General features: G+C 47.9%; 2 protein-coding genes across 2 annotated transcripts in view; both read left to right on the top strand.

Moving 5' to 3' along the window:
• The window catches only part of cachd1 (cache domain containing 1), a 71,630-nt gene extending 53,165 nt beyond the window's left edge, over nt 1–18,465 (top strand). Inside the window, exons 13-27 of the mRNA XM_062556521.1 lie at nt 679–847; nt 1,735–1,877; nt 2,433–2,614; nt 3,351–3,461; nt 4,573–4,695; nt 6,227–6,326; nt 6,590–6,706; nt 7,017–7,177; nt 7,738–7,824; nt 8,775–8,891; nt 9,470–9,621; nt 11,176–11,337; nt 12,593–12,670; nt 13,551–13,652; nt 15,984–18,465. Coding sequence (XP_062412505.1) covers nt 679–847; nt 1,735–1,877; nt 2,433–2,614; nt 3,351–3,461; nt 4,573–4,695; nt 6,227–6,326; nt 6,590–6,706; nt 7,017–7,177; nt 7,738–7,824; nt 8,775–8,891; nt 9,470–9,621; nt 11,176–11,337; nt 12,593–12,670; nt 13,551–13,652; nt 15,984–16,237 — 2,058 coding nt within the window. The 3' untranslated portion in view covers nt 16,238–18,465. The remainder of the gene's footprint in view (nt 1–678; nt 848–1,734; nt 1,878–2,432; nt 2,615–3,350; nt 3,462–4,572; nt 4,696–6,226; nt 6,327–6,589; nt 6,707–7,016; nt 7,178–7,737; nt 7,825–8,774; nt 8,892–9,469; nt 9,622–11,175; nt 11,338–12,592; nt 12,671–13,550; nt 13,653–15,983) is intronic.
• Nucleotides 18,466–21,275: 2,810 nt separating this feature from the next.
• The window catches only part of raver2 (ribonucleoprotein, PTB-binding 2), a 72,228-nt gene continuing 69,503 nt past the window's right edge, over nt 21,276–24,000 (top strand). Inside the window, exon 1 of the mRNA XM_062556004.1 lies at nt 21,276–21,606. Within this exon, the coding sequence (XP_062411988.1) occupies nt 21,358–21,606 (249 nt within the window). The 5' untranslated portion in view covers nt 21,276–21,357. The remainder of the gene's footprint in view (nt 21,607–24,000) is intronic.

Below are 24,000 nucleotides of genomic sequence, written 5' to 3'. Positions count from 1 at the left end.
CACATTTATCTCTCCAGACGCACCCCGGGCCCGCCACAGAGAAGGACACAGGGGAGACGCGAAGAAGGGAGAGAGAGGGAGGGAGGGAGAGAAGGAGGGAGAGAGAGAGAGAGGGGTGGGGGAAAGGTTGTGATCGGGAGAAGGAGGAATGGATAGAGTCAAGAGCTGAGGATAAAGAAAAAAAGACACTGTGACAAGTAGAGAGGGACAAGAGAGAGAAGAGAGAGAGAGGTTGTGACTGGGAGAAGGAGTAAAGGATAGAGTCAAGTGCTGAGGAGAAAAAAAAGGGTGGAAGGAGGGGTGATCGTGGTAATAAAATGGCTGATGCTTGACGATAAGCATACCCCCTTGAAGGGTGTCCTGTCCTCCCACTCTGAAGCGGATAATGGCGCTGTGTGTGTGTGTTTGACTGCACACGCGTGTGGGTGCAAGTGTGCTAAAACAGCTGGAATGGAAAATAAACATCCTTAGTACTTTCATTACTCAAGCCAGCCTTTATACCATCAAACCTTTTAGAAGGCATTTTCCATTCATCTGCTGTATATTTCAGTGCACATTCAAACAACACAACCCACCTCTCTCATTATCACACACACTCTCACACACACACACACACACACACACACACACACACACACTCTTCCCTAACTCCTGCTCCTCTGTGTTGGCTATGTCCAGGTGCAGGACACGTCGTTCATCCTGTGCATCGTGTACGTGCAGCCGGAGATCCCGGTGAAGCAGCTGAAGAACCTCAACACGGCGGCCAGCAGCAAGCTGCTCTACCACCGCCTGGACCTGCTGGGCCAGCCCAGCTCCTGCCTGCACTTCAAGCAGCTCGCCACCGTCGGTGAGCTAAGAGGACACGGCTCTCTGTGTGTGTGTGTGTGTGTGTGTGTGTGTGTGGGTGGGTGTGTGGGTGTGTGGGTGTGTGGGTGTGTGGGTGTGTGGGTGTGTGGGTGGGTGTGTGTGTGTGTGGGTGTGTGTGTGTCAGTCTGCCCTCTGACCGGGAAGACGCCGTACTAGGCCCAATGCACCCGTTGTAACTGCTGCCGTTAATGTAGAGAATTATCCGATATGATTTTACACAGATCACTGTGTGTTGTGTGTGTGTGTGTGTGTGTGTGTGTGTGTGTGTGTGTGTGTGTGTGTGTGTGTGTGTGTGTGTGTGTGTGTGTGTGTGTGTGTCTGTTTGTGTCTATTTGTGTCTGAGAGAGCGAGAGTTATTGTTCTATTGTTTCTAACAATAGCTCTTGCAATATCGTATCCAAACTGTCATGATGATGACGGAGAGAGAGTGTGTGTGTTTGTGTGTGAGTGTGTCTGTTTACATTTCGCTGTATGAGTGTGTCTGTTTACATTTCGCTGTATGTTTAGAGAGGGAAGTGGATGCATGGGTGTGTGTTTGTGTCTGTTTTGAATAGGAAAGATTTGTGTGTTTTCGTCTTGTCATATTGTGTTTGTGTGTGGGTGTGTGTGTGTTGTGTGCACACATGCAGAGTTGCTGGCTGGAGGGCCTCTTAAGGAGTTTGTGAAGGTGCACTAGCCCAATATTGTGAGAAGATTCAGTTTCGTGCTATTCTATTTGGACGACCATCCCACTGTTTAGAGAGGGTCCGTAAAGGATTTATAAATAGTGCTCGTCTGAAATTTGACCTCCTTTTTCACCTTCCCTTTCCTTCCCTCTTTCTTTCTCTCCTTTCTTTCTCTCTTCTCTCTCCCTCGCTCCGTCCTCAGAGTCTCCTACTGTGATGCTGGCTGCTGGGAGCTTCTCGTCCCCCTATGAGCACCTGAGTCAGCCGGAGACCAAGCGCATGGTGGAGCACTACACCGCCTACCTCAGCGACAACACGCGCCTCATAGCCAACCCTGGACTTAAGGTACACACACACACACACACACACACACACACACACACACACACACACATGTTCACTCACACACACATGTTCACTCACACACACACTCCTCATAACCAACCCTGGACTCAAGGTACACACACACACACACATGTTCACACACACACACACACACACACACACACACACACAGAGAGCACATGGTTTAGAGACCATGTTAGATTCAAGGGCAGTGCACATAGAAAATAACTGAAAAGCTTATTCACAAACTGTTTTGAAACGTTTTTGAAATATGTTGTATGTATTTGAAAATGTGGAATGGTTTTATATACTGAACATAAGCAACACTACTGCAGGGAGGATACACAGCAGCCATGTATAATTCTATAGAGGTGGGAAGCCTGTTTTATGTAGGTGTGTGTTTGTGTTAGTTTGTGCATCCATTGCTTCTCCTAGTGTGTGTTTCTGGACACATAGCAGTGTGTGTTAGTCTGGGGGGGGGGGTGATGTGGGCTGGGGGATCTTCCCATGCCGGTCTTACAGGAACCCTGCCATGTCTCTGTCATTGTCCCGCAGTCTTCTGTCAGGAACGAGGTAATGGCTACCAGTCACGTCACCGATGAATGGATGACCCTTATGGAGATGAGCAGCCTCAACTGCTACATTGTGCGCCGTTACATAGCAACACCCAATGGGGTGCTGCGGATTTACCCGGGCTCGCTCATGGATAAAGCTTTCGACCCGACCAGGAGACAATGGTAAGATTTTTTTTCCCCCCTCTTTTTTTTTCGGAGGGGTTTGGGAGCTTTTTGAAACTCTTCCAGAAACTCCCAGTGTGCATCAAGGAACGGCCTTCAGAGCTGCTGCGTCTGCCTGGCCAGGGGCTTATTGGACTTTCTAGAGGTTTCCCCCGAGGAGAGCCGCCGTGTATTGTTTCGGGGGCTTGAAGGAACTGAATGGTGGTTGGTGTGAGCGAGAGAGGCTTTAAGACGCCATACTGTTTTCTCATGGGACGGGCGGCCAAGCCTGGGGAATGTGGCAGGAGAGGCGCTTTGTGTGGCTTGAAATGGGAAAACATGACAATAATCACTTTGGGCTTTTTTTTTTTACTCCCCTCACCTAAGAGCTGTCAACACTGTCCATGTCTTCAAGTGATGTTTTTAATTAAATACTGTGGGCTAGGATTGGACACACCAGCCTGCCAGAATTCGGAGAGGATTTATAGAAAATGGAGTGAATAAGCCAGGCAGCATAACTCCCAAGGTCTTCACTGAGATGCTGCAAGAATCCTCAGTCTCCTCTTCAATGTATTTGCTAGTTTGCCAGACAGTGAAAAAGCCTTGCTATAAAACGTTGGGTTTTGAATGGCGGCTCGCGTGTTTTCCTTGGTCAACCTTAGATTAGATTAAACTTTATTGTCATTGTGCACAAGTTGTGCATTGTGTACAAGTACAAAGACAACGAAATGCCACCTTGACCCTGGTGTTGTTGCAGGTATCTTCATGCGGTGGCAAATCCTGGACTCATCACGTTCACTGGCCCCTACCTGGACATTGGAGGAGCAGGATATGTGGTCACCATCAGCCACACCATCCACGCCTCCAGGTATGGACACGCACACACACACACACACACACACATGCACACACACACCAAACATGAGCCTCCAAGTACATTGAGTTATTGCACAGGGTGTGCATACAAGTATAAACAGGTTTAAGCCACCATTCACAACAGCAGGTGGGTATTGATTCAACACATACATACTTAAATAGAAACACACACACATGCTCTACCATGCCTTCAGGCACAGAGGACAGGCAGAATACAGATATCCATATTTACACACACACACACACACACACACACACACACACACACACACACACACACACACACACACACACACAGAACCTCACACTCACTCATATAGATAATAAAGCTCTTTTATCCAGTGCACTCCAACCCAGTCTGCCAACACCTAGTCCAAAAACTACTATACATGTTCATGCGCTGGGTCCTGTTATCTCACACTGAAGGATTTCTAGAGCGCACACACACACACACACACACACACACACACACACACACACAGAGACAGAGACAGACACACACACCACCCAGACTGCCTAATCTCTCCGCACACCCACTACAATCAAAGGAAACTGCAACACGTGCTTCGATGGGAGATAAACACACCGTATCTCAGGCGCTGGAGTGCCTAGCAGAGTGTGTGCATGTGGAGAGGAGTGTGTTTTGGAAATGATCACCAACACGCTGGCATTGGTCCAGGCGCACAGGTGTAGCCTTAGCCTATGCTTCTACAGAGAGACATGTTTCTGAGCTTCTCTCCCTCTCTCAAACCACAAGGACCCAATGAAGGCACACGTTAGCAAGTTAGAGAGTTTACACAATCTGGTCGAGCAGAGTTCTTCGTCATGCTTAAGCAACTGCCATTTGTCATTTGTCATACACATTGTCCATTCCCTAGGGTGTCCCACTAGTCCGAATTTGATACGTGCTTAATCCAGAGTGAATTCTAAAGTGTCACAAGAAAACACACTAACCTCTCTGAGGATCACCTGGGGCCCTGAAGTGCCATACTGCAGTATGTGCCTGTGTTTGTCAGTTTGTGCAGGCCTTACACACAAGACTGTATCTTCTTCCCCCTTGTTCTCTCTGGCTGTTTGGCTCACCTCAATCCCTGTTCTCTCAGTTCCAAGATGGCGCCAGGCTCCGCCGTGGCAGTGATGGGCATCGACTTCACCCTGCGCTACTTCTACAAGGTGCTGCTGGACCTCCTCCCCATCTGCAACCAGGACAAGGGCAACAAGATCCGGTAAATTCCCCTCACCCTCACCCTCACCCTCCTCACTGCCTCCCTCGAAGGCCCCCTGGCCCACAGGAGAGGTGTCCAGCAGCGTGCCTGATCCGCGGTGCTGGAGGATGTGCCAGGAGCTGGTCTCTGAAAGGCCTGTCTCAGTGGCTAATCGCATTTGCTTGTGCTTTTAAGAGAGCCTTTCACTGGGTTCATGCCGCTGCGCTCCTGTGCTCTGAGCTACGGAGAACGGAGAGTTCAAAACACACACACACACATGCACACACACACACAGACACACACACACACACACACACACACACACACACACACACACACACACACACACACACACACACACACACACACACACACACACACACACACACACACAGGCCACTCTAGTGAGAGATGGTGAATGAGCGAGGGAGAGAGAGAAAGTGAGGCGGAGGGGTAGAGAGAGGGAGACAAAAAGAGATAAGCTGATTAGGCGTGCATTCCAGACACATCCTGTTATGTTAGGTGCTGGCACCCGCGCTCCCCACCCCTCTTTCGTCTCTCTCTCTCTCTCTCTTTCTCTCTCTCCCTCCATCCCGTCCTGTCTTTCAGCCGCTCGCTCTCCCCTCTTCCCTCTCTCCACTCTTCCGCTTTATCACCACTCCCTCTTTCCCTCCATCCTTTTTCAGCCATGTTCCGTTGTGTGTCGCCCTTCCCCTCTGCATCTCTCCCAAACCCCATCTCACTCCCCACCTCCCCCTCAGCCACCCCTCTTCTCTCTCTCTCTCTCTCTCTCTCCCTCTCTTTCTCCCTCTCCCTCTCTGTCTTTCTTTTGCTCTCTCTTTCTTTTCTTTTTTCTTTCTCTCTTTCTGCGGGAGGTATTGGAGGCCATGTCAGTGTGTCTTTGGGGTAGAAGTCGTGGGTGCAGTGGCCATTAAATAGGATTAGCCCAGTGTGTGTCAGGCAGGGAGAGAGAGAAAAACCGCCAGAAAGAGAGAAAGAGAGAGAGAGAGAGGGAGAGAAAGGGAGGAAGGGGAGAGCGAGGAGGAGAGTCCGACCCCTTCGGTGATCTCTGAGTTGCTGTGAGGCCCAGGGGATCTGAATGTCTCTCCCATGTCTGGAATGAAGCTCTGAATCTGGGTCTGCTTTCCTTTACAAACTGCATCAGAGGTGGACAAGTCCAGCTTCAGAAAGTAAAAGTCCTCTTTCATATTTATGCCAACCATTCATTTAAACCGGCTGATTCTAATTTAGCACAACTCTTCAGCCAGGTACAGCAGCTAATTAGAGAGATCACCTGTGTTAAGTGCACAGGTAGGACCAATACATGGTTGGATTTTCACTTTCTGAAGCTGGACTTTTCCACCTCTGCACTGTGTACACCTCAGATCAGTCCACACAGGTCTGTTACAACACCAGGCCAGTCAGACACTGATCTGAGCTCAGTATCACACAGAGGGCACAGAGGTTTTAATGTTTTAATGGTGTTTGCTTGGAGTCTCTGGTGTATTGTGTGATGTGTGATGTGTTATTGTGTGTGTGCTGTGTGCCACAGGTGCTTCATCATGGAGGACCGAGGTTACCTGGTGGCCCACCCGACCCTTATTGACCCCAAGGGTCATGCCCCCGCTGAGCAGCAGCACATCACTCACAAGGTGAACAGAGGAGACCATCTAGACATGTGGCCCACTTTCTATTGCCACTAGTCTCTTTCTTTCACTCCCAATTCTTTCCTTTTTTTCCATTCTTACACTCTTCTCTTTCTATTCATCTTTAAGATACCTCTCTCTCTTTCTCTCTCTCTCTATCTCTCGAACTCCCTCTCGTTCTTTCCCTTCATCTCTCCTCACTGTTGACTCTTTTTTTTCTCTTGGCCCTGTGAGACTCTTCTTCATCCTGCCTCATGTGTGTTGTCCAGGAGCCTCTGGTGGCCAATGACATCCTGAACCACCCTAACTTTGTGAAGAAGAACCTGTGCAACAGCTTCAGTGACCGCACCGTGCAGCGCTTCTACAAGTTCAACACCAGCATCGTGGTGAGTAGGACCCAGGGGCTGCGTTATCTGATGAGGCATCTGTAGTACAATACTGCCACCTGGTGGTTACTCAGAATCATGCGCCTGTAGGAATGTGCAGTGATGGGTTTCGAAAGATGCATGCGTGTTCTTTTCAGCAAGCGGAATGCATTATAATTTCATCTTACATTTCAGAATTTTGTTTTAAAATATATATTTTAAGATCATCCCATTTTTGGAGTAATGTCTGTGATAGGTCTGTGTCTGTATTACAGTAGATATTTTGGTGTATGAGTGAGTATGTGTCTAAGAGGAACTTGTCTGTCTCCAGGGTGACCTGACCAATCTGGTGCATGGGAGCCACTGCTCTAAGTACCGGCTGACGCGCATCCCTGGCACTAACGCCTTCGCCGGCATCGTCAACGAGACGTGCGACTCGCTGGCCTTCTGTGCCTGCAGCACCGTGGACCGCCTCTGCCTCAACTGCCACAGGTATGACTGACACCACACACACACACACACACACACACACACACACACACACACACACACACACACACACACACACACACCAATACATGCATACACTGACAGGTTCCCTTTGAGCTTCTACTTGTCTAAAATTATTCATGCATAAATGACACATACCCACACACACACACACACACACACACACATACACACACACAGGCACACATCCCTCATAATGTGGCACCTCAGCTGATAGACTTGGTGCTGACACGCCCATGGTGTAATTAAATTGTAATGGATCACTGACTTCCATCACATCCTGTCAGTATGACAATTATTGTATATTTATGAAAATGTTGTATTAATATTATGATTGATGGATACTATTCGTGTTGTGTTTCTCCTTAATGTCAATTGATAAGCTTGTCAATCAATGATTATTTCTGTGGGGTCCATTGTGCTGCTAATGTGTGAAGTCATTTGAGTAATCATGTTTCTGTTTTCTCTGAAATGAGCCCTGCCTACCTGGAATAAAGGATTAAAGTGCCTAACATGGTGGTGTGTGTGCTTGCTTTTCGCAGGATGGAGCAAAATGAGTGTGAATGTCCGTGTGAGTGCCCCCTGGAGGTGAACGAGTGCACCGGCAACCTTACCAATGCAGAGAACAGGTACGATGTTTTAGCCTTTATAAAAAGTTGAGCAATTCTGATGCCAGGCTCTTTCCATATTCCTGCTCCCTCTCCCCACCACTCTGTCTGTCTTTTTGAGTGTGTGAATTTGACTGTATTCAGCATCACAGTTATTTGTTACTGCCACTCTGCCAGCCTACTATGCCAAGCAGCAGCAGTTACGATTGTCTGATAACATGATTGCAGCGTGCAGACTGCGATGGAAAAGTGTTGAAGGAGTAAGATCACTTTGGCTTTTCCAGAAGAGTCTGAGCGCTGCTGTTGCATCAGTCCTTCAGGGCAGCATGAAAGCAGCCATCATGCTCCAGACAAAAGGGCTTCGGCAGTCTGGCAGAAAGAATGAGAGGGGAAAAGACGTGTTTTGTCTTTCCTCACTCGGCGCTGTCATTCAACTCCCACTCACTTAAGACCATTATAATCCCGCTGTTAATGTGTGTGTGAGTTTGTGCGTGCGTGTGCATCCACACAGTTGGTTGTGTGTGTGTGTGTGTGTGTGTGTGTGTGTGTGTGTGTGTGTGTGTGTGTGTGTGTGTGTGTGTGTGTGTCTGTGTGTGTCTGTGTGTGTGTGTGTGTGTGTGTGTGTGTGTGTGTGTGTGTGTGTGTGTGTGTGTGTGTGTGTGAGAGAAAGAGAGTGGGAGAATCCATGTATGTTTGACAGAAATGGTGTAAGGAATGTATTGTTTCCCTGTCTCATTTTGCATGTGTGAATTCAGTTTCAAAGTATTGTGTAAGGCTATATTGGAGCGTTAGCGTGTGTGTGTGTGTGTGTGTGTACCTGAGTTATGTGTATGAGTGTGTGTGTGCGTACCTGAGTAGTGTGTGTGTGTGTGTGTGTGTGTGCGTGTGCACCTGAGTTATGTGTATGAGGATGTGTGTGTACCTGAGTCGTGTGTGTGTGTGTGTGTAACTGTTGTCTGCTGCACCCACAGGAACCCGAGCTGCGAGGTACACCAGGAGCCCTTGTCTCTGACTGTAATTGATCCCAGCCTGCAGGACACGCTGCCCCAGTGCATCAACACACGCTGCAGCCAGCGATACACCAGCAGGTACACACCGCACACCGCACACACTGACCTGGGGTCAGCCCAGCACCCATCATAGAGATCACACTTATCCAGCCTGTCAGCACGGGTCACTGACCAGCCCGGCTCACACATCTCATCAGCACTTTCACATTAGCGTTTCCCATGCTGTAGAGAGTCGTCTCCTCGTTTGACTGGCAACTTCCACACGTCAGCCTAACCAAAGATCCTTCATTACTTCATTTAACCCTCTCTGGCCTAACGGCTCATTAGACATTCAGCAGGTGAAGTGAGGTCACGTTTCTATGTGGACCACACAGGCAGGAAGGGCTTTTCATTTACACGTATTGAAACTCTTTGTGGTGTGTACATTACAGACAGCACTGACCTTGTGGTGTTATTGTGACACTGTGTATTTATGAATTTGTTCATTTCACTGTATCACTAGTTTACGATGACGCATAAATATACGGTTGTAGGATAATCATTTTCAACAGCTGAGGAGCATTAAACTTGCCAGACTGTCACTGACATGACGAGTCATATCTGTAATGATTTGGTGTTTGTGTGATTTTGTTGTTGTTGTTGTTGTGTTTGCGCAGTGACTGCTTTGGTGTGCTGGACTGTGAGTGGTGTATGGTGGACAGTGACGGGAAGACGCACCTGGACAAGCCCTACTGTGCCCTCCAGAAGGAGTGCTTTGGGGGCATTGTGGGAGCCAAGAGCCCTTATGTGGATGGGATGGGACTAATAGGTAAGGTATCACAGTCATGTAGTTTTGCATAAAAAAGAAGAGTTGAATCAAACAGGATTTTCTTGATGGGCATTTCTACAGAGATGCGTTCTTTTGTGCGAGTTCAGAGGGAATGAGACTGAAAGGTGTCGAATAACACCCGCTTTGCTTTGCAAAACTATGCAAAGTGGAATGGCATGTTCTACCCCCTTGTTCCTGTTCCAAGTCTCAAGTGTGACCGTTTGAACAATCGGCCACAATTCCGGCTGTTAATAACACCTATTAAACATGAACAGTGTTGTCGTCTCCAGACGAGGGGGTTGCGTTAAAAGCATTTCTGACATTTCCAATGAAAAAAAAAAGGCTACTCTAAAATCGTCACCGATGTGGGAAAGTGATTATGGGGAAGAGAACAGAAGGTGTGAGTCACAGCGGTCTCTCACCCTCGTTCTCCTCTTTAATGCCCTCTCTTCCTCCTTCTCTTTCTCTCTCTCTCTACCTCATTTGCTTCATCTAGCCGAGGCGCTCTCAGTTGTCTCCAGCTTCCTGTCTCACCCTTGTTTTTCTGGTTTCTGTAATGGTAACCCCCCCTCCCCTCCTCCTTCCTCCTATCTGTCTGTAGACAGAGCCTGAGGAGATAATACTAGTAATCTGACTGAGGTGTCTGAATATTCTCAGCCTCAAGATCACAGTGGCTTTCCTATACGTGTTATGTGCTGAAATGAGTACTTCTGTCTTTCTAGTGTGGTCTCTTAATTGTTGATTTCCTCCTCTCTGTGTGCTGGGTGTTCAATAAATCACTGCAGTGTTTGTGAGGGTGTGTGGACACGTTTTGTAATCAGGGCTTAATGAAAATGAGGTGGGAACATCAGGGGATTCCCTGAAGCTCCTGTCCTCAAAAGTGCTTTTTATCCGGGAAGATAAATGGAGATGAAAGAAAACATTCAGTTCAAGAAGCACATTAGCACAAGCCTTGGTCTCTCTGACTCTCACTCTGTTTAGTAGCCTGGATCAGTACACCAGCAACATCTCTATGGCAACAGTACACAACCTAGGAGGGGGGAAGGGGGGGGGGGTACGGGATGAGACATTGTTGATGCTTCAAGATGTTCAAATTAATCTTCCTTTTGCTTAATGATGAGGCACTGCAGGGCACGTGGTTTCCCAAAACCATGTCTGGTGTCGGTAGCTCTTCCACTCTGGATGCATTTGATTATACACATTCTATAACTCAGAGCTATGAAACAGCCATTCCCAATCTTGCTTCCACATATGGGCCATGAAAATGCTCTTCCTCTACAAGTGCATTTAGTGTCCCCCGTGGGAGTTCCCTGACGGCGTCCTACGGTATGTGGGGCTGGAGCTGTTGACCTGTGCATCGGTCGGAGTGGTCAATATTTCATGGAGCTGCAGCTGATAAATGTGCAGACGAGCACACGGAGAGCGGAGACCAGAGAGCACTCCGTGCACACGGCAAGAGCCCGCTACGCCCAGACCCATTTAACCCCCCACTCCTCCTCTAACATTATCTCCCTCTCTCTCTCCCTCCTCTCTTCTTTCTCTCCTCCTGCACAGACGAAGAGGTGGCGTCTCTCAACATGATCAAGAGTGCGCCGGTGGGGCCGGTGGCGGGGGGCATCATGGGATGCATCATGGTGCTGGTGCTGGCGGTGTACGCGTACCGGCACCAGATCCACCGGCGCTCGCACCAACACATGTCGCCGCTGGCTGCCCAGGGTGAGGACGCCTTCTGCTCTTAACACTCCCTCACATTTTTATTTTGTCTGCCGTCCATGCATGTTTTATACTTGGCGCGTTTCCGTCACATCCTGAATTTGGCTCATTTGTCTTTGGCTTTTTTATTGTGCCCGTATATTTATTCCATTTCTTCTAAATCATAGTGAAGAAAGACCTGTGATTAGCCCAAACAGGAGACGCGTAGAGACCCCTGTGCTTCGCCGTCAGGTTAGAGAGCGATGAAACGGGAGACGTTTGAGGCCATTAGGCCAGCTGGCTCACACAGAGGGCATGTAATGTTATTAGCTCGTCTCCCAGTTAAAGTGCTCGGTACGCTCAAGTTGATTCAATATGCTCTCCCCCATGGCAGTAATGTTGTTAGCCTGCTGATAATGGGCTAACTGCTGTTATTATTGATTAACTCTTATCTCGCTCATCCCCTCACTGAGTTGGCCATGGAGAGGGTTTTTTTTAGAAAAGACTCCACGCTCACATGTTTGGGTTTGCACATGGTTGGATGTGTGCATCAATACGCTACATTACTTTTTAACCAAAGCCACTTATCATGTGAGTGTTGTGCTTGCAGGATGCATTGCTGAACGTGGCAGCTGTTTCAGTGCAAGCCTGTACTGGTGTGTGGTGTGTGTGTGTGTGTGCATGGCTGTGTCTGCTGTAGTGGTGTCTGTGTGTGCATGAGTGTGTGTCCGTGTGCCCGTTAAAGCCAGGGCTTTTTGAGATGATTAAATTAAGTGAATCCGTGCCCTTAACAAGCTGACCTTCACACAGCGCTGCTCCACTGCCACCCCTTCAGCCACAAGATAAATCCCCATTATTATTGCATAATCCCCCCTTTCTCCACACATACACTATGTGTGAGTGTGTGAGTGTGTGTGTGTGTGTGTGTGTGTGTGTCTCTGTGTTCAGCTGTGTCACCTTCATATTCTGCGGATGTCATTTTGAAGTTTTAATTGTGCTGACTCGCTGATGAGGCGTTCGCCGTCTCATCAAACACGCCAGGTCAGAGAGGGGGCCGTGCGTTGGACGTGCGCACCCGCCGTCGCCGGCCTCTGTTGAACCAGCGCCGCGCTCATCTCCATATCTGAGTGACGGCGGCATCAAAGGCAGCAGACGAAGCGGCGAGCTGTCAGATGATCAGTGGCGCTGCCAGCCACGAGTAATTATGCCCACTGTCTCTAAAATGCAGCAGCGTCTCACTTGTGCTCTCCTCTCCTCTTCCCTTCCCCCGCGTCTGTAGAGATGTCCGTCAGGATGTCCAACCTGGACAACGAGAGGGACGAGAGGGACGAGGACAGCCATGAGGACCGGGGCATAAGTAAGCACGGGCGGGGCTGCATGTGTGAGAGAGAGAGAGAGAGAGAGAGAGGGAAAGAGAGAGAGATGTAGGTGTATGCACAATTGCATGTGTGAGAGAAAGAGAGAGAGATGTAGGTGTATGCACAATCACATGTATGTTTGTGATCCACTGAAGAGGTAAACACCTTGTGTGTGGGAGGAGGCATTGTTGTTGTTCACCCCTGCTGAAAAAAACAGCAAGAAACCAGCTTAGGCTGGTAGCTGGTTTTAGCTGGTTTTAGCTGGTCTTTGCCCAAAACACAGTTCTTATTGCTGGTCTTTGCTGGTGTAGCTGGTTAGGCCACCAGCTAGACATGCTGGCGTGACCGTCTGAGGAAGCTGGTCGTGCTGGTGTGACCAGCCTGTCGTTTGGGATACAGCTGGTTTAAGATGGTCATGCTGGTGACCAGCCTGTCCAGCTTGACAAAGATGGTCAAGCTGGTTTTCTAGAATGACCAACATAAGCTGGCGTGGCCAGTAAAAACCAGCAATGTAGACCAGCAACACCAACTAAAATGACCAGCTTAAGGTGGTACGACAATCAAAACCAGCTGAATTACCATCATAAGCTGGGTAAACCAGCTGAAGGTGTGTTTTCGCGAGAGTTTTGCTGGTCTAGCTGGTTAACCATCAAAGGGTGGTCAAACAAGCTGGTTAACAAGCTGGTCAACCAGCAAACCACCTTTAGCTGGTCAGGCTGGTTTTTTCAGCAGGGACATCACAAAAAACGAGTCTGCATCAGTTCCAGTTTTATGCATTGTATGCAGGTGCACCCCACCTCCCCTGTTTTTTTTAATAACACAATCCTGCTCAAGCTGTAGCCCCTCAAACTCACCCGCTGCTCTGAACTCTCCTTGCAGTCAGCAACACGCGCTTCATTGCTGCAGTCATCGAGAGGCACACACACAGCCCGGAGAGACGGAGGAGATACTGGGGCCGCTCGGGGACCGAGAGTGACCATGGTGAGTGTTTGTGTGTGTGTGTCTGTGAGTGAGTGTGTGTGTGTGTGTGTGTGTGTTTTTTTTGGCATGTAAGTGTAAAAAGGGCCAAGGGTTGGGGGGGGGGGGCACTTTCACATTGAAGATCAAATTTAAGGGGGATGTAAAAGTAGGGCATGTGCAAGACAAAGGCCTGATTGTGTCACAATGAGCCTCCCGTTAGGCTCCAACAGCACAAACCTCCTGTTCTAAGAGCCGCGAAAAGCGACCAAAGCGAAGAGAAGCGGCGTTACTTAAAGGCAGCTCTTACAGCCACAGACAAGGCAAACACTCCATGTTGAGGCCATTTGATGTATTTTTAGTGCTGTGTGCTACTGTACTCCAAATCGGGTGCTCACTGTAGCGCTTCGAGATATAAGCACTTTATTCTATTTAACCACTTTAAATCTTCAAACGACAACAGTGGGAACTAATGTGGATTTCTGTCAGGCCCAAGCACTGGCGCTAATAAGGGCTCAACTTGAATTGAAGTTCAGAGTTTGAAAAACCGTAGCATCTCGCACGGGAGGGGGGGGGGGGTGTATCAGGATCTCGTCCACGTGCGGAGGATGGCTCTGAGCTGGTGCTTGTGCTGGAGCTGGAGGTGGAGGCTGGTCCTTTTCCCCGCAGCCTCCCAGAGGGCAGTTGATGTGCCCCCGGAACACGTTGTGTAACTGTCAGGGGGCAGAGCTGCCCGTCTCCAGAGAGTGCTGGAGAGGGAGGGATGAAGAGCAGGAGGGAGAGAGAGAGAGTGGAGGATGGAGATGGAAGGATAGTGGAGGAAGAAAGATAAGAGTGCCGGGGGAGGAGCGGGAGAATAGCTCGCTGGAAAGTTTCTGTTTTGCGTGTGATTTTTTTTTTCTGGGCTCTGTCAAAGGTGCCTCCCACTGCTCTTACTCACTCATCCAGCTCAAGGGGCCTTTCGGAAACAAATCGATGTGTGCGCGAGCCTGTGTGTGTGTGTGTGTGTGCGCGCGTGCGTGTGTGTGTGCGCGTTTGTGTGTGTGTGTGTGTGTGTGTGTGTGTGTGTGTGTGTGTGTGTGTGTGTGTGTGTGTGTGTGTGTGTAGGAGAGCGCCAGCAGTGGCTGGTGTGCGTTCTGACTCACTCCTCCAACACAGTGTTCAGAAGTGCAGTGTGAGCTTTGCTAGCCTGCAGGCGTCAAGTGAACCCACTCCACCGCCGTTGCTGCTGCTGCTGCGTGAGATTATGAGGGAGATTTCCTGGAGTGCACACATCATCACCAGGCCTTGGCTGCTGTGCTGCGCCAGTGCGCCATCAGTTGAAGGTCACACCTGATGATGACCTTTTGATCGGCCCGGTCCGAGCACTTTGAAAAGTTCTTGGCCTCCTGGCTTTTCCTGTATTAGTATAATGGTGCTCTGATAGTTTGGGTGAGGTGCCTGTTATTAGCGCCACAACGTTTCACACAGAGAAAACACAAATACATGCAGAAACTCACAATCAAATAGACTCCAGTATAGAGCATGCAAAAGTAACTGTATAGTTGCATAGCTACCAGATGTACTAAAATGATATGGCTACTAATAGATTAAATGTCATTGGTTTTTAAATAGATCTCTTATCAGTGTTTTAATATTTTCGTCTCTTTGAGAGTGCACAGAAGGAGAAGAGAAGGCATTCTGTGCACTGCTTCCACTCACAGTATTACTGGTAAAACAGAGAAATTCGGTCTGATTTTGAGCCGAAATAAAGCTCCTCTGTTTTCTCTAATGGAATGTGTTTGCTTGAGGGTGCCAATGGTGTGCTTTCAAGTATCAGATGTAGAGTCTCCAGCACTGGGGGAGTAAAGCTTTCAGAGGAGCAAAATAGTCCTCCACACACTCAATCTCTTTCTCTCTGTGTGTGTGTGTGTGTGTGTGTGTGCATGCGCGCATAGAGATACACCCAAACTTCTCTTGTGGATTCTGCAGAGGTGGTTGGTATCAAAAGGAATGTGATTCTGAAGGCAGATGAAATTAATGAGGATTCTAATAAAGTTGGAGTGGGGAGATGTTTTCCCTAAACGAGCTGTAATTACTCTAGTGGGCTATACGTGCGCAGAGGTGGATGCACAGATAGCAGGACCTGCTCGTGTTCTTTATTGGGTTTCTGTAAAGAGAAATGGAAACTTGAGATGGATTTCCATGCTTTGTACGCATGCATATAGTTGTGCGAATGGATTGCTTTAATTATGTGAGTAAGTGTGATATTCTGATTCGATTCGGTGGAAGATGGATGCTGAACATTTTGTAAATGTCTGTGTGTGTGTGTGTGTGTGTGTGTGTGTGTGTGTGTGTGTGTGTTCTCCTCTGCAGGCTACAGCACCATGAGTCCTCAGGAGGACAGCGAGAACCCGCCGTGCAACAACGACCCCCTCTCGGCCGGCGTGGACGTGGGCAACCACGACGACGACCTGGACCTGGACACGCCCCCGCAGACGGCGGCGCTGCTCAGCCACAAGTTCCACCCGTACCGCTACCCCCACCAGCACCACCCGCTCCACACGCACACACACACGCACCACCTGCAGGCCGCCGTCACCGTGCACAGCGTGGACGCCGAGTGCTGATCCAGACCCCCCCCCACGCCCACCGCCCCCAGCTCCTGCTCCTGCTCTCCCCACACATCATCACCTTCACTCGGCCTCGCCACGGCACTGCAGCCCCCTCCCTCCCCCCTCAGCATCCATCAAAGCTCCAGTCAAGCCCTCCATCACCAGGTGATTGATATGATGCTTTGACAGCCCGCTAGAGGTGAGCCGGGGGCTGGGGAAGGGAGAGCAGCAGCTCCCCTTCTCTTCTCTGTCAGCTCCGGCTGCACCCTTCTTTTCAGAGGGGAGAGAGGCCTGACTGGGACTCATCAAGAGGATGGGATTGTGTTTGGTGGCAAGGGTTGCTGGCTGTGAACTTGTTTCAAATTGTATACATAAGCATCTCAGATTTTTAAAGACTAATAGAAAAAAAAAAATAGAAGATCAGAGGATTATTTTTCTACTATTTATTTAACTGGAAAATGGGACACGAGATAAGTCCGTCGGAGGATCGGACACGAACTGACCGGCTCGAGTGGACAGAGTGACCCGAGGGCTGATCTAACCTCTGGGCTGCTGGACAAAGCTTATGTCGGACTAAAAGCTCATCTGGCCGTGGACATAATAGAGAAGGGTGGAGGACTCCTCTCCCGCTCTCTCATTTGTTTGCCACTTCTTTCGCTGTGATCATTTTTCAAAATGGACAGGGGGAGAAAAAAAAAAAACGGTATTCTTGTGCAAATGAACTAGGCCCAGGGTGCTGTGTACAAAGCGATGAAAGGATATTCCAAGGCTGCCCCATCTGTGCGATGGCGCACGAGGTGTTTGGAGTCGGGGAGAGAGAGTGTCGGCCAGATTGCCTGCTGCCGGTCCAACGGCGGTGTTGCGTCACTCCAGGCGCGGAGGAGAGATGAAGAGACTACAGAAGCCTCGCTCTCTTTCTCTCTCTCGAGGGAGATCACATGGCCTCCCAGAGCACTCGCTCTCTAAGCCCTGAGAGAGAGGACTAATACCGAGACTTAGGACCGCCAATAAGCTGGCTCTGTAATTTGTCTGCATTACGGACCTGTGTGTGTGTCTGTCTGTCTGTCTGTTCTATATGACCTAAGTGAGAATGCAAATGAATCTATATGAGAGGATGAGTGAGTTGATTTTGTTTTCTTTGTTTTTTTGCAACAATTTGTGCCTGTGCAAGACAATACCCAAGGCCAAGCACACTCATTTGTGTGTGTGTGTGTGCGTGCGTACGCACGCACGCATACAGTATGTATGTGTGTGTGTGTGTGTGTTTGTGTGGAGGGTCAAAGTGGATGGCGTGCAAGCAAGTTGTTGTGAGTGTGTGGGTGTGGGTCGGTTAAGTTCAGATGTACACAGCCGCAGAGATGAAGCATCTCGACTGAGGGTGATGCCACACACTTATTTTAAAATATAATTAGACGATATGATGATGGAACAGCCTGTTTCTCTCTCTCTCTCTCTCTCTCACACACACACACAGGCACAGACACACACAACTGATCCAAATCATTCTGGCTCCACCCAATGCCTCTAGTTGTGAGACAGTACTGTGCTCAGTGTGGAAGCATAATTGTATGGCCTTTTTTGTCATCGCTGTAAAGTGTATGTGCGCGTGCGAGTGTGTGTGTACATACATCTAAAGTCTAACAGATAGCTATACATGTGATGTAAACTTCACAAGCCTTGCATTTGTTTTTGAAAGTGCATATTTTGTTTTTGTAAAGTGAGTCCGGTGGTCATTTTGAATGTCCCTTTTCTTGGGGGAAGATGACCATTTTGTGAGCATCAGCATTTAGATTTGTATTCATAGTAACAAGGACGGCCGAGTGCTCTGTACAGCCCCGAAGCTGGCTGTCCGGGTGAGAGCCATGTCTTGTGAACGGATTGAAGGCGCTGGTGCCACGGCTGCATTACAAAATATTTTGATTTCTGGATGAGACCATTTTTTCAGTTCACATCCACTGCTGCTGCCAACACCTAACCACCACTGAGATTACAGATGTTTTATTTTTAAAAAGACAATTTTAAGGTTTTTCTCCCTCCTCCAGAAAGATCAGTAACAGTATTTACCAGCTGTTTTTAAAACAATCATATCCGTGTGTATACTGACACTATGAAATGCATTAATTGTACCTGAAGGAAAGTTGAGTGTGTAAGCATCATTCCTTTTTTTATGTTCCCTTATATAACATTATAAAGATATGAAATGGCCATTTATTGCTAAATGAATGTGATAAAAAGGTCCACTCTCAAAATGTGTCTAGGTGTCTGATTGAGCATTCATCCAGCATCATACCACTACACCTTTTCATCATTGTTACAGGAGAACCGCAAACCCAGCAAGTGCCTATTATTAAACAAAAATGTGTTTGAAAGTTGTAAAACATGGTTGGTGGCCAAACATGAAGTATGCAGATTATGTGTGTGCCAAATATGGCGGCGACCGTTATTTGAAATCAACACCATGTGCTATTTCTTTCCGTGCCCCATGGTTTCAGTGGCGGATCCATCTGGCTGATACTGTGCCATTGTTTGGAGTGGCCCTTGCATAATTAAAGGGTAAGGCCAGGAGAGCTCTGCAGGGGAAGGTTGCCACACAGACAGATTAAAGGGGCAGGATTAACATCATGTTCCTGACCACACACAAAACCTAAATCCATTGTTCAAACAATCAATCTTCTGTTGTGTGTCACTCCCAATGTCAGTCTGACCCATATAGTGTGAGGGATTGTACAAAAATCATATGGGATAAGGTCACCAAGAGTCAATGACTTTACGTAAAATACATTAGTGGGGTGTGTCAACAGCTTTTCTATGCAAATAGGCGCACGGGGTTAGGAGTGGGAGGATGCGTTTGTATGTAACGGGGGAGTGCAGTAATGTGCATTGTAGCCTGAAAGCATTATATTTTATTTAGCACCATCCTGGTGGTCTAACACACGAACGGAAACCATCATGTCCTCGCACATATCCACGGAATGTCTTCATGCCTGTCCGCAATCATTTTCAGCAGCAGATTTGCCCAGTCACACGATTTTGGTAACACAAGCCATTTGTCATTGTACATAAAATATCTCCGTAATAGTAGTAAGCGCTCTATAAAAAGTATTGGCATTCAGTTTGATATTCTGCCCTGCAATTTACCCCTATGGATTGTTATATATTAAAAGATCAATAATTCACTCGTTGACTACGCAAATGATTGATTATCCATAGGTATTTGAGAACTTCCCTAATAATATGGAGAGAAACGTCACGTTCATAACCGTATATGGTGATATCGATGCATCTGTTGCCACCGAGACCACTTGGAAGATGATGGGCAAAGATGCTCTATGACTGCGTAATGACGCCGGACAGGAAAGTGGAGCAGATCAGCCCGAGTTGAGGGGGAAGACTGAACTAAAGTCGGCTGCCAAAGCGCTGCACAGAATTAGAGCAAACTGGGTGTCCAAGTTTCCCCAGGCAGTTGTATGCTAGGCGAGCCGTAGACGAGTTAAAGTGCACGGATACAAGGGGACCACAGGCCATCCGCTTCTAGGCACTCCATTTGATTTTCTACACTATGGATTTGCGCACTGGATTAACGACTTTCTTTCAACTTCAGCACCACTGAAACGACTAAATATATTAATGTTAACATCTCCAAGAAGGCTTGTCCTCGCCTCCTATGCTCTGCCTCTGCCGATCCTGCATCGCTATGATGACTCCTCTCCAAACGCCTTCTCGCCCCCTCACCTACCAGAACAGGCGAAAGGGTTCAAGGTTCCCCGCGCTTCCTTACGTAAACGCATACGTCCCAGGTGTTCTGCTGGCCCGCTGTTCCGCTCTGCTACTAGGCCGCCACCCACGCCGTGCTTTCTGCGCATTTGAAATCTCCCCGGCTCCTCTGCTGTACTCCCACTCAGCGGGGCTCGCAATCGCATTTGCTGTGGCCCTCTCTTTGTAATTACTCATTTTCACCAAGCTGCAGTTGAACACTTCACAATTCTGACATATTTATGCTGTCTGCATGTTCTGCATTACCCATGTTCGCCCCACAGTCTATTTTGAGAAACTGAACCTCATCAGAGCCTAGTATATATGCAAACCGGGTAGTTATTTATATGCGCATAGGAAGAAGAAAATTGCCGGCAATACAAAATAATGTTCATTTATGCCATGGCGATATCACACAGGTCTATCTATCTCCAATTACCAAACTTTGTTCTTGGAAGGCGTAAGGACCTTTCATTTTAATGTACAATTAACTCACAAAGAGACCTTATTGGCTTGGGGTTTTTTGTTGCAAAATACAGTGACCTACTACCCAGGCACTACAGAGTACCTTGGCACTCATTTGTCAATATTACAACGTTATAATAACCAAACCTGGGCAGCATGTTGATACAGGAGGGTGGTAAACACAGGCTCTAGTCAGTGCTGCCTCCTCTGCTGTCAGAATGCATACAAGTGGGTTAAGTGGGTTGCAAAGACAGTCTTTATCTGGAAATTGGAAGCATTCATTCATAGGCATTGCGAGGACGCTTCCTAGGGAGTCTGCCAAAGATGGCATTTAACGCTCAGTCTGTGAGTCGCTTACTGCACTGTACTCCCACGAGAGACGGCCTTACTGCCTCTTTGCAATAGTCATTCATTCCCGCATCTTGTTTCCACAGTCACCAGAGGAGACCAGACCAGAATGACAGTTTCTTATTTTTAACGACGACAGGGTCGTTTCGTGTGTTAGACTGAACGAGACTGCGCGCAGTTAATTTAAAGGCATACTTTATTGTATGTGAGCTTGAACGTGTCTAATAAGCTGCAAAATCTAAATGGCACATTATAACAGTGCCACAAGAGAAAATTACCAACCGTAGTCATTGCAAATTGGATAGCCTTTCAGATGAATGGCCTATTAATGCAAACGTTGTGGGAATCCACGGGACGGCGATAAATACCTGTGATGGGTTTGTTGGACAGTCTTCACTGTTCTTTTTTTCGACAGTGGGGGTCGCCAAGACTACCACACTGAATAACTCTCAGGCCTGTGGGTACGGTACCTTTCCGTCAACTCCGCTGTCGATGGAAGCCACAAAAACACAGACGCCCACCTACCGCTATCGCCGCTCAGTTCTACACTCTCTACCGAGCCCTTCAAAATGGCGGCAGCTTCCTCCATCCAGCCGCCGAGTGTACACGCAATAAAGCAGGAAAATTCACCTTTCCCGGACTCCGACAGCCCTGAGAGCCGGCAGGATGAAGACGCGCCATCCGAGGGTACGAGTCTTCGAGATATGCCAGATTTGGACCCGGAGGAAATCGAGAGGAGGTGGGAGAAAACTAACCGGGAGCTGAGCAACAGGAGAAAAATCCTCATCAAGAACCTGCCACAAGATACAACCAACCAGGTTGGCAAACTTGACATTTTGCAAGTGTCACAACTGAAAGTTAACGGAGTCGAATAGCACAGACTAAAATGTTATACTGTGATACAAACTTTTTTCCGCTGACATGTTTTGTCTGAAAGCTTTAATAGGCAATTGCGTACTACCTGCAGGTGTCAGTTTACTACTTTGCTGCACTTTTCTGTTCGTATTCATTTAAAAAATAATTTATTTCAACATTGCACGATTGCATGAAAATGCAATCATTGGGTGCATACATAATGAATTGCACAAAGTAGCTCATATATCATTGCGCAAAGTTTCTCTTCTGGATACGCGCCGTACCCGCGGAGGTTTAATAGCCTTTTATAGAAATATAGACTGATGAAATAAAGCGAGCAGACAGCGAAACCCAATAGCTGTTCAAATGTTTGCACTCGTTTATTGACCACACTCGGTTAATGATTCATGTCTTCATCGTAACCGATACCTGCAGATTATTATTAGAATAGCGATAACTCGAGTAATAGTTGTTCACTGGCCGTCAGTATTATAGAAACTGTATGTGGTTTCTCAATAAACGTCACTACTCAACTGTTGGATTTAACCGCTTTAACTTTTTGCGCTGTCGCATGTCATATTTTGTATCCTCACGCCAGCGTGAGCTACTGCGAGCGATGCAATATGGTATCAGATGGTGGGGAGGACATCAGAGAAAAGCGCCGAGGGCTGGCAGCGTAGTTACATTAGTCTTGAACCGATATTTCGTCCATCTTTTTATGAATTGCTGCCGGCTATTTGACAGCTATTTATTGTCAAAGCCCTTGAAGAGCCGCTGGAATACGAGTGTGGTTACTTGTTAACTTGGAAGTTGTTTGTGAGCACCGAGCACCGCGATCGGAAACCTATTTGATCGGGGCAGTTCCTGCATCCTCAGCGCTGGGTGTTGTCTGGCACTTCGGTGGTTTATAGCATTAGGTTTCATATTATTAACCTATGATTTTGATGTGTCCTACATTCCATATTGTGTCGTTATCTCTTAGAAATATTTTCTGCACACGTAGTTTGATGAATAACATTTTTCCTCAATATGTCAGTCATTCATGAAATGCCAAGGTCTGTGAAAAGCGTTAGAGGGTTACGCGCTCCCTTCACATATCTTGTTATATCATCTCTCCCGCAAGTTCAAGACAGGCAACAACATAGTGGTCTTCCCAGAGTGAATTTCATATTCTGCATGGAAAATATGGAAAATTTTCCACATTGTTAGTGCAAGAAAACATGACAGATTGTACGATTTTTGGTCATAGATTACAGCCCGATACCACAAGATGCAGACAGCATTGAGAGAATAGAATCTTGTTAGGCAGCTGTGTGTGTGTGTGTGTGTGTGTGTGTGTGTGAGAGAGAGAGTTTGAGTGTGTGTCTCCGTCCCTCCTTTGACAGTATATATTTGTTTGTATAAATTCCAGGTCACTGACATTTCATAGAACATACTTATTGTCAGACGGAGCTGTGGCCATAATGGCAGTAACCCCCCTCAGGAGCAAAGCATCACTCTCTATGAGTGTTCCTAGACAACCTGCCTCTCGCTATGATGACAATATGGTCTCTCTTAAAGAAAAAGCCCTTTCACTGCCGCACGCAACAGGATTGTTACTATTAGTGTGTGTGTGGCTGATACGAGGGCCACCGTTACAGTGGTGAACTAACTGTCCATCTGCTCCCTGGGCGAGTGGCTGGGGTCTAGTGTGGCACTCCACGTTGGCAGCTCATAACGGGTGAGTTACACTCGAGGAGAAGATGGTGTCAGAAACATGGCCTTGGCACCGCTCAGGTCAGCGCAGGATGACACATCAGTGGGGACAGATGTCAGCATGTCTGTTCTCTGACAGTCCCTCCCCTCCCCTCTCCTCCGTAGCACACGTGTGCATTACCTCCACGTTTCTCCCTCTTCCGTCTTTGACTTCTTAGCACGCTATTACAATATCTTCGTTGTACTGTACCTCTGATGTGTTCTTTACACAAATAAACACATTATTTATTTATTTATTTATTGTTTTCTGTCTATCCCTCTATCGTTCTATTTTTCTTTGCTTCTTTCTTTCTTTCTTTTTTTGCTTCTTCCTTTCTTTCTTTCTTTTCTTCTCTCTGCCCTGGCCCTCTGACTCCCCTGCTCTGTCCCTCTGACTCCTGGGCCCTGCTCCTGCCTCTCGTCCCCTGTCTGCTCCACAGGACTCCTGCTATCAGTTGAGCTCTTTAATTATTCAGTGGAGCTTTGGAACAGGTGAAGCTCGTCACAGATTGGGGGCTTGGGGGGGGGGGGCGGAGGGGAGGAGTCAGGGGGGTGTCAGGGGGATGCTGAGCAGGTCCCTGATTGGCCCTGTGTCATGTGCCTGTGACCAGAGAAGGAGAGAG

Source organism: Sardina pilchardus, chromosome 15 (assembly GCF_963854185.1).
Source record: "Sardina pilchardus chromosome 15, fSarPil1.1, whole genome shotgun sequence".
NCBI classification, from domain to species: domain Eukaryota; kingdom Metazoa; phylum Chordata; class Actinopteri; order Clupeiformes; family Clupeidae; genus Sardina; species Sardina pilchardus.
Note: the sequence above shows the minus strand (reverse complement) of the source record. Positions and strands in the feature narration are given on the sequence as shown.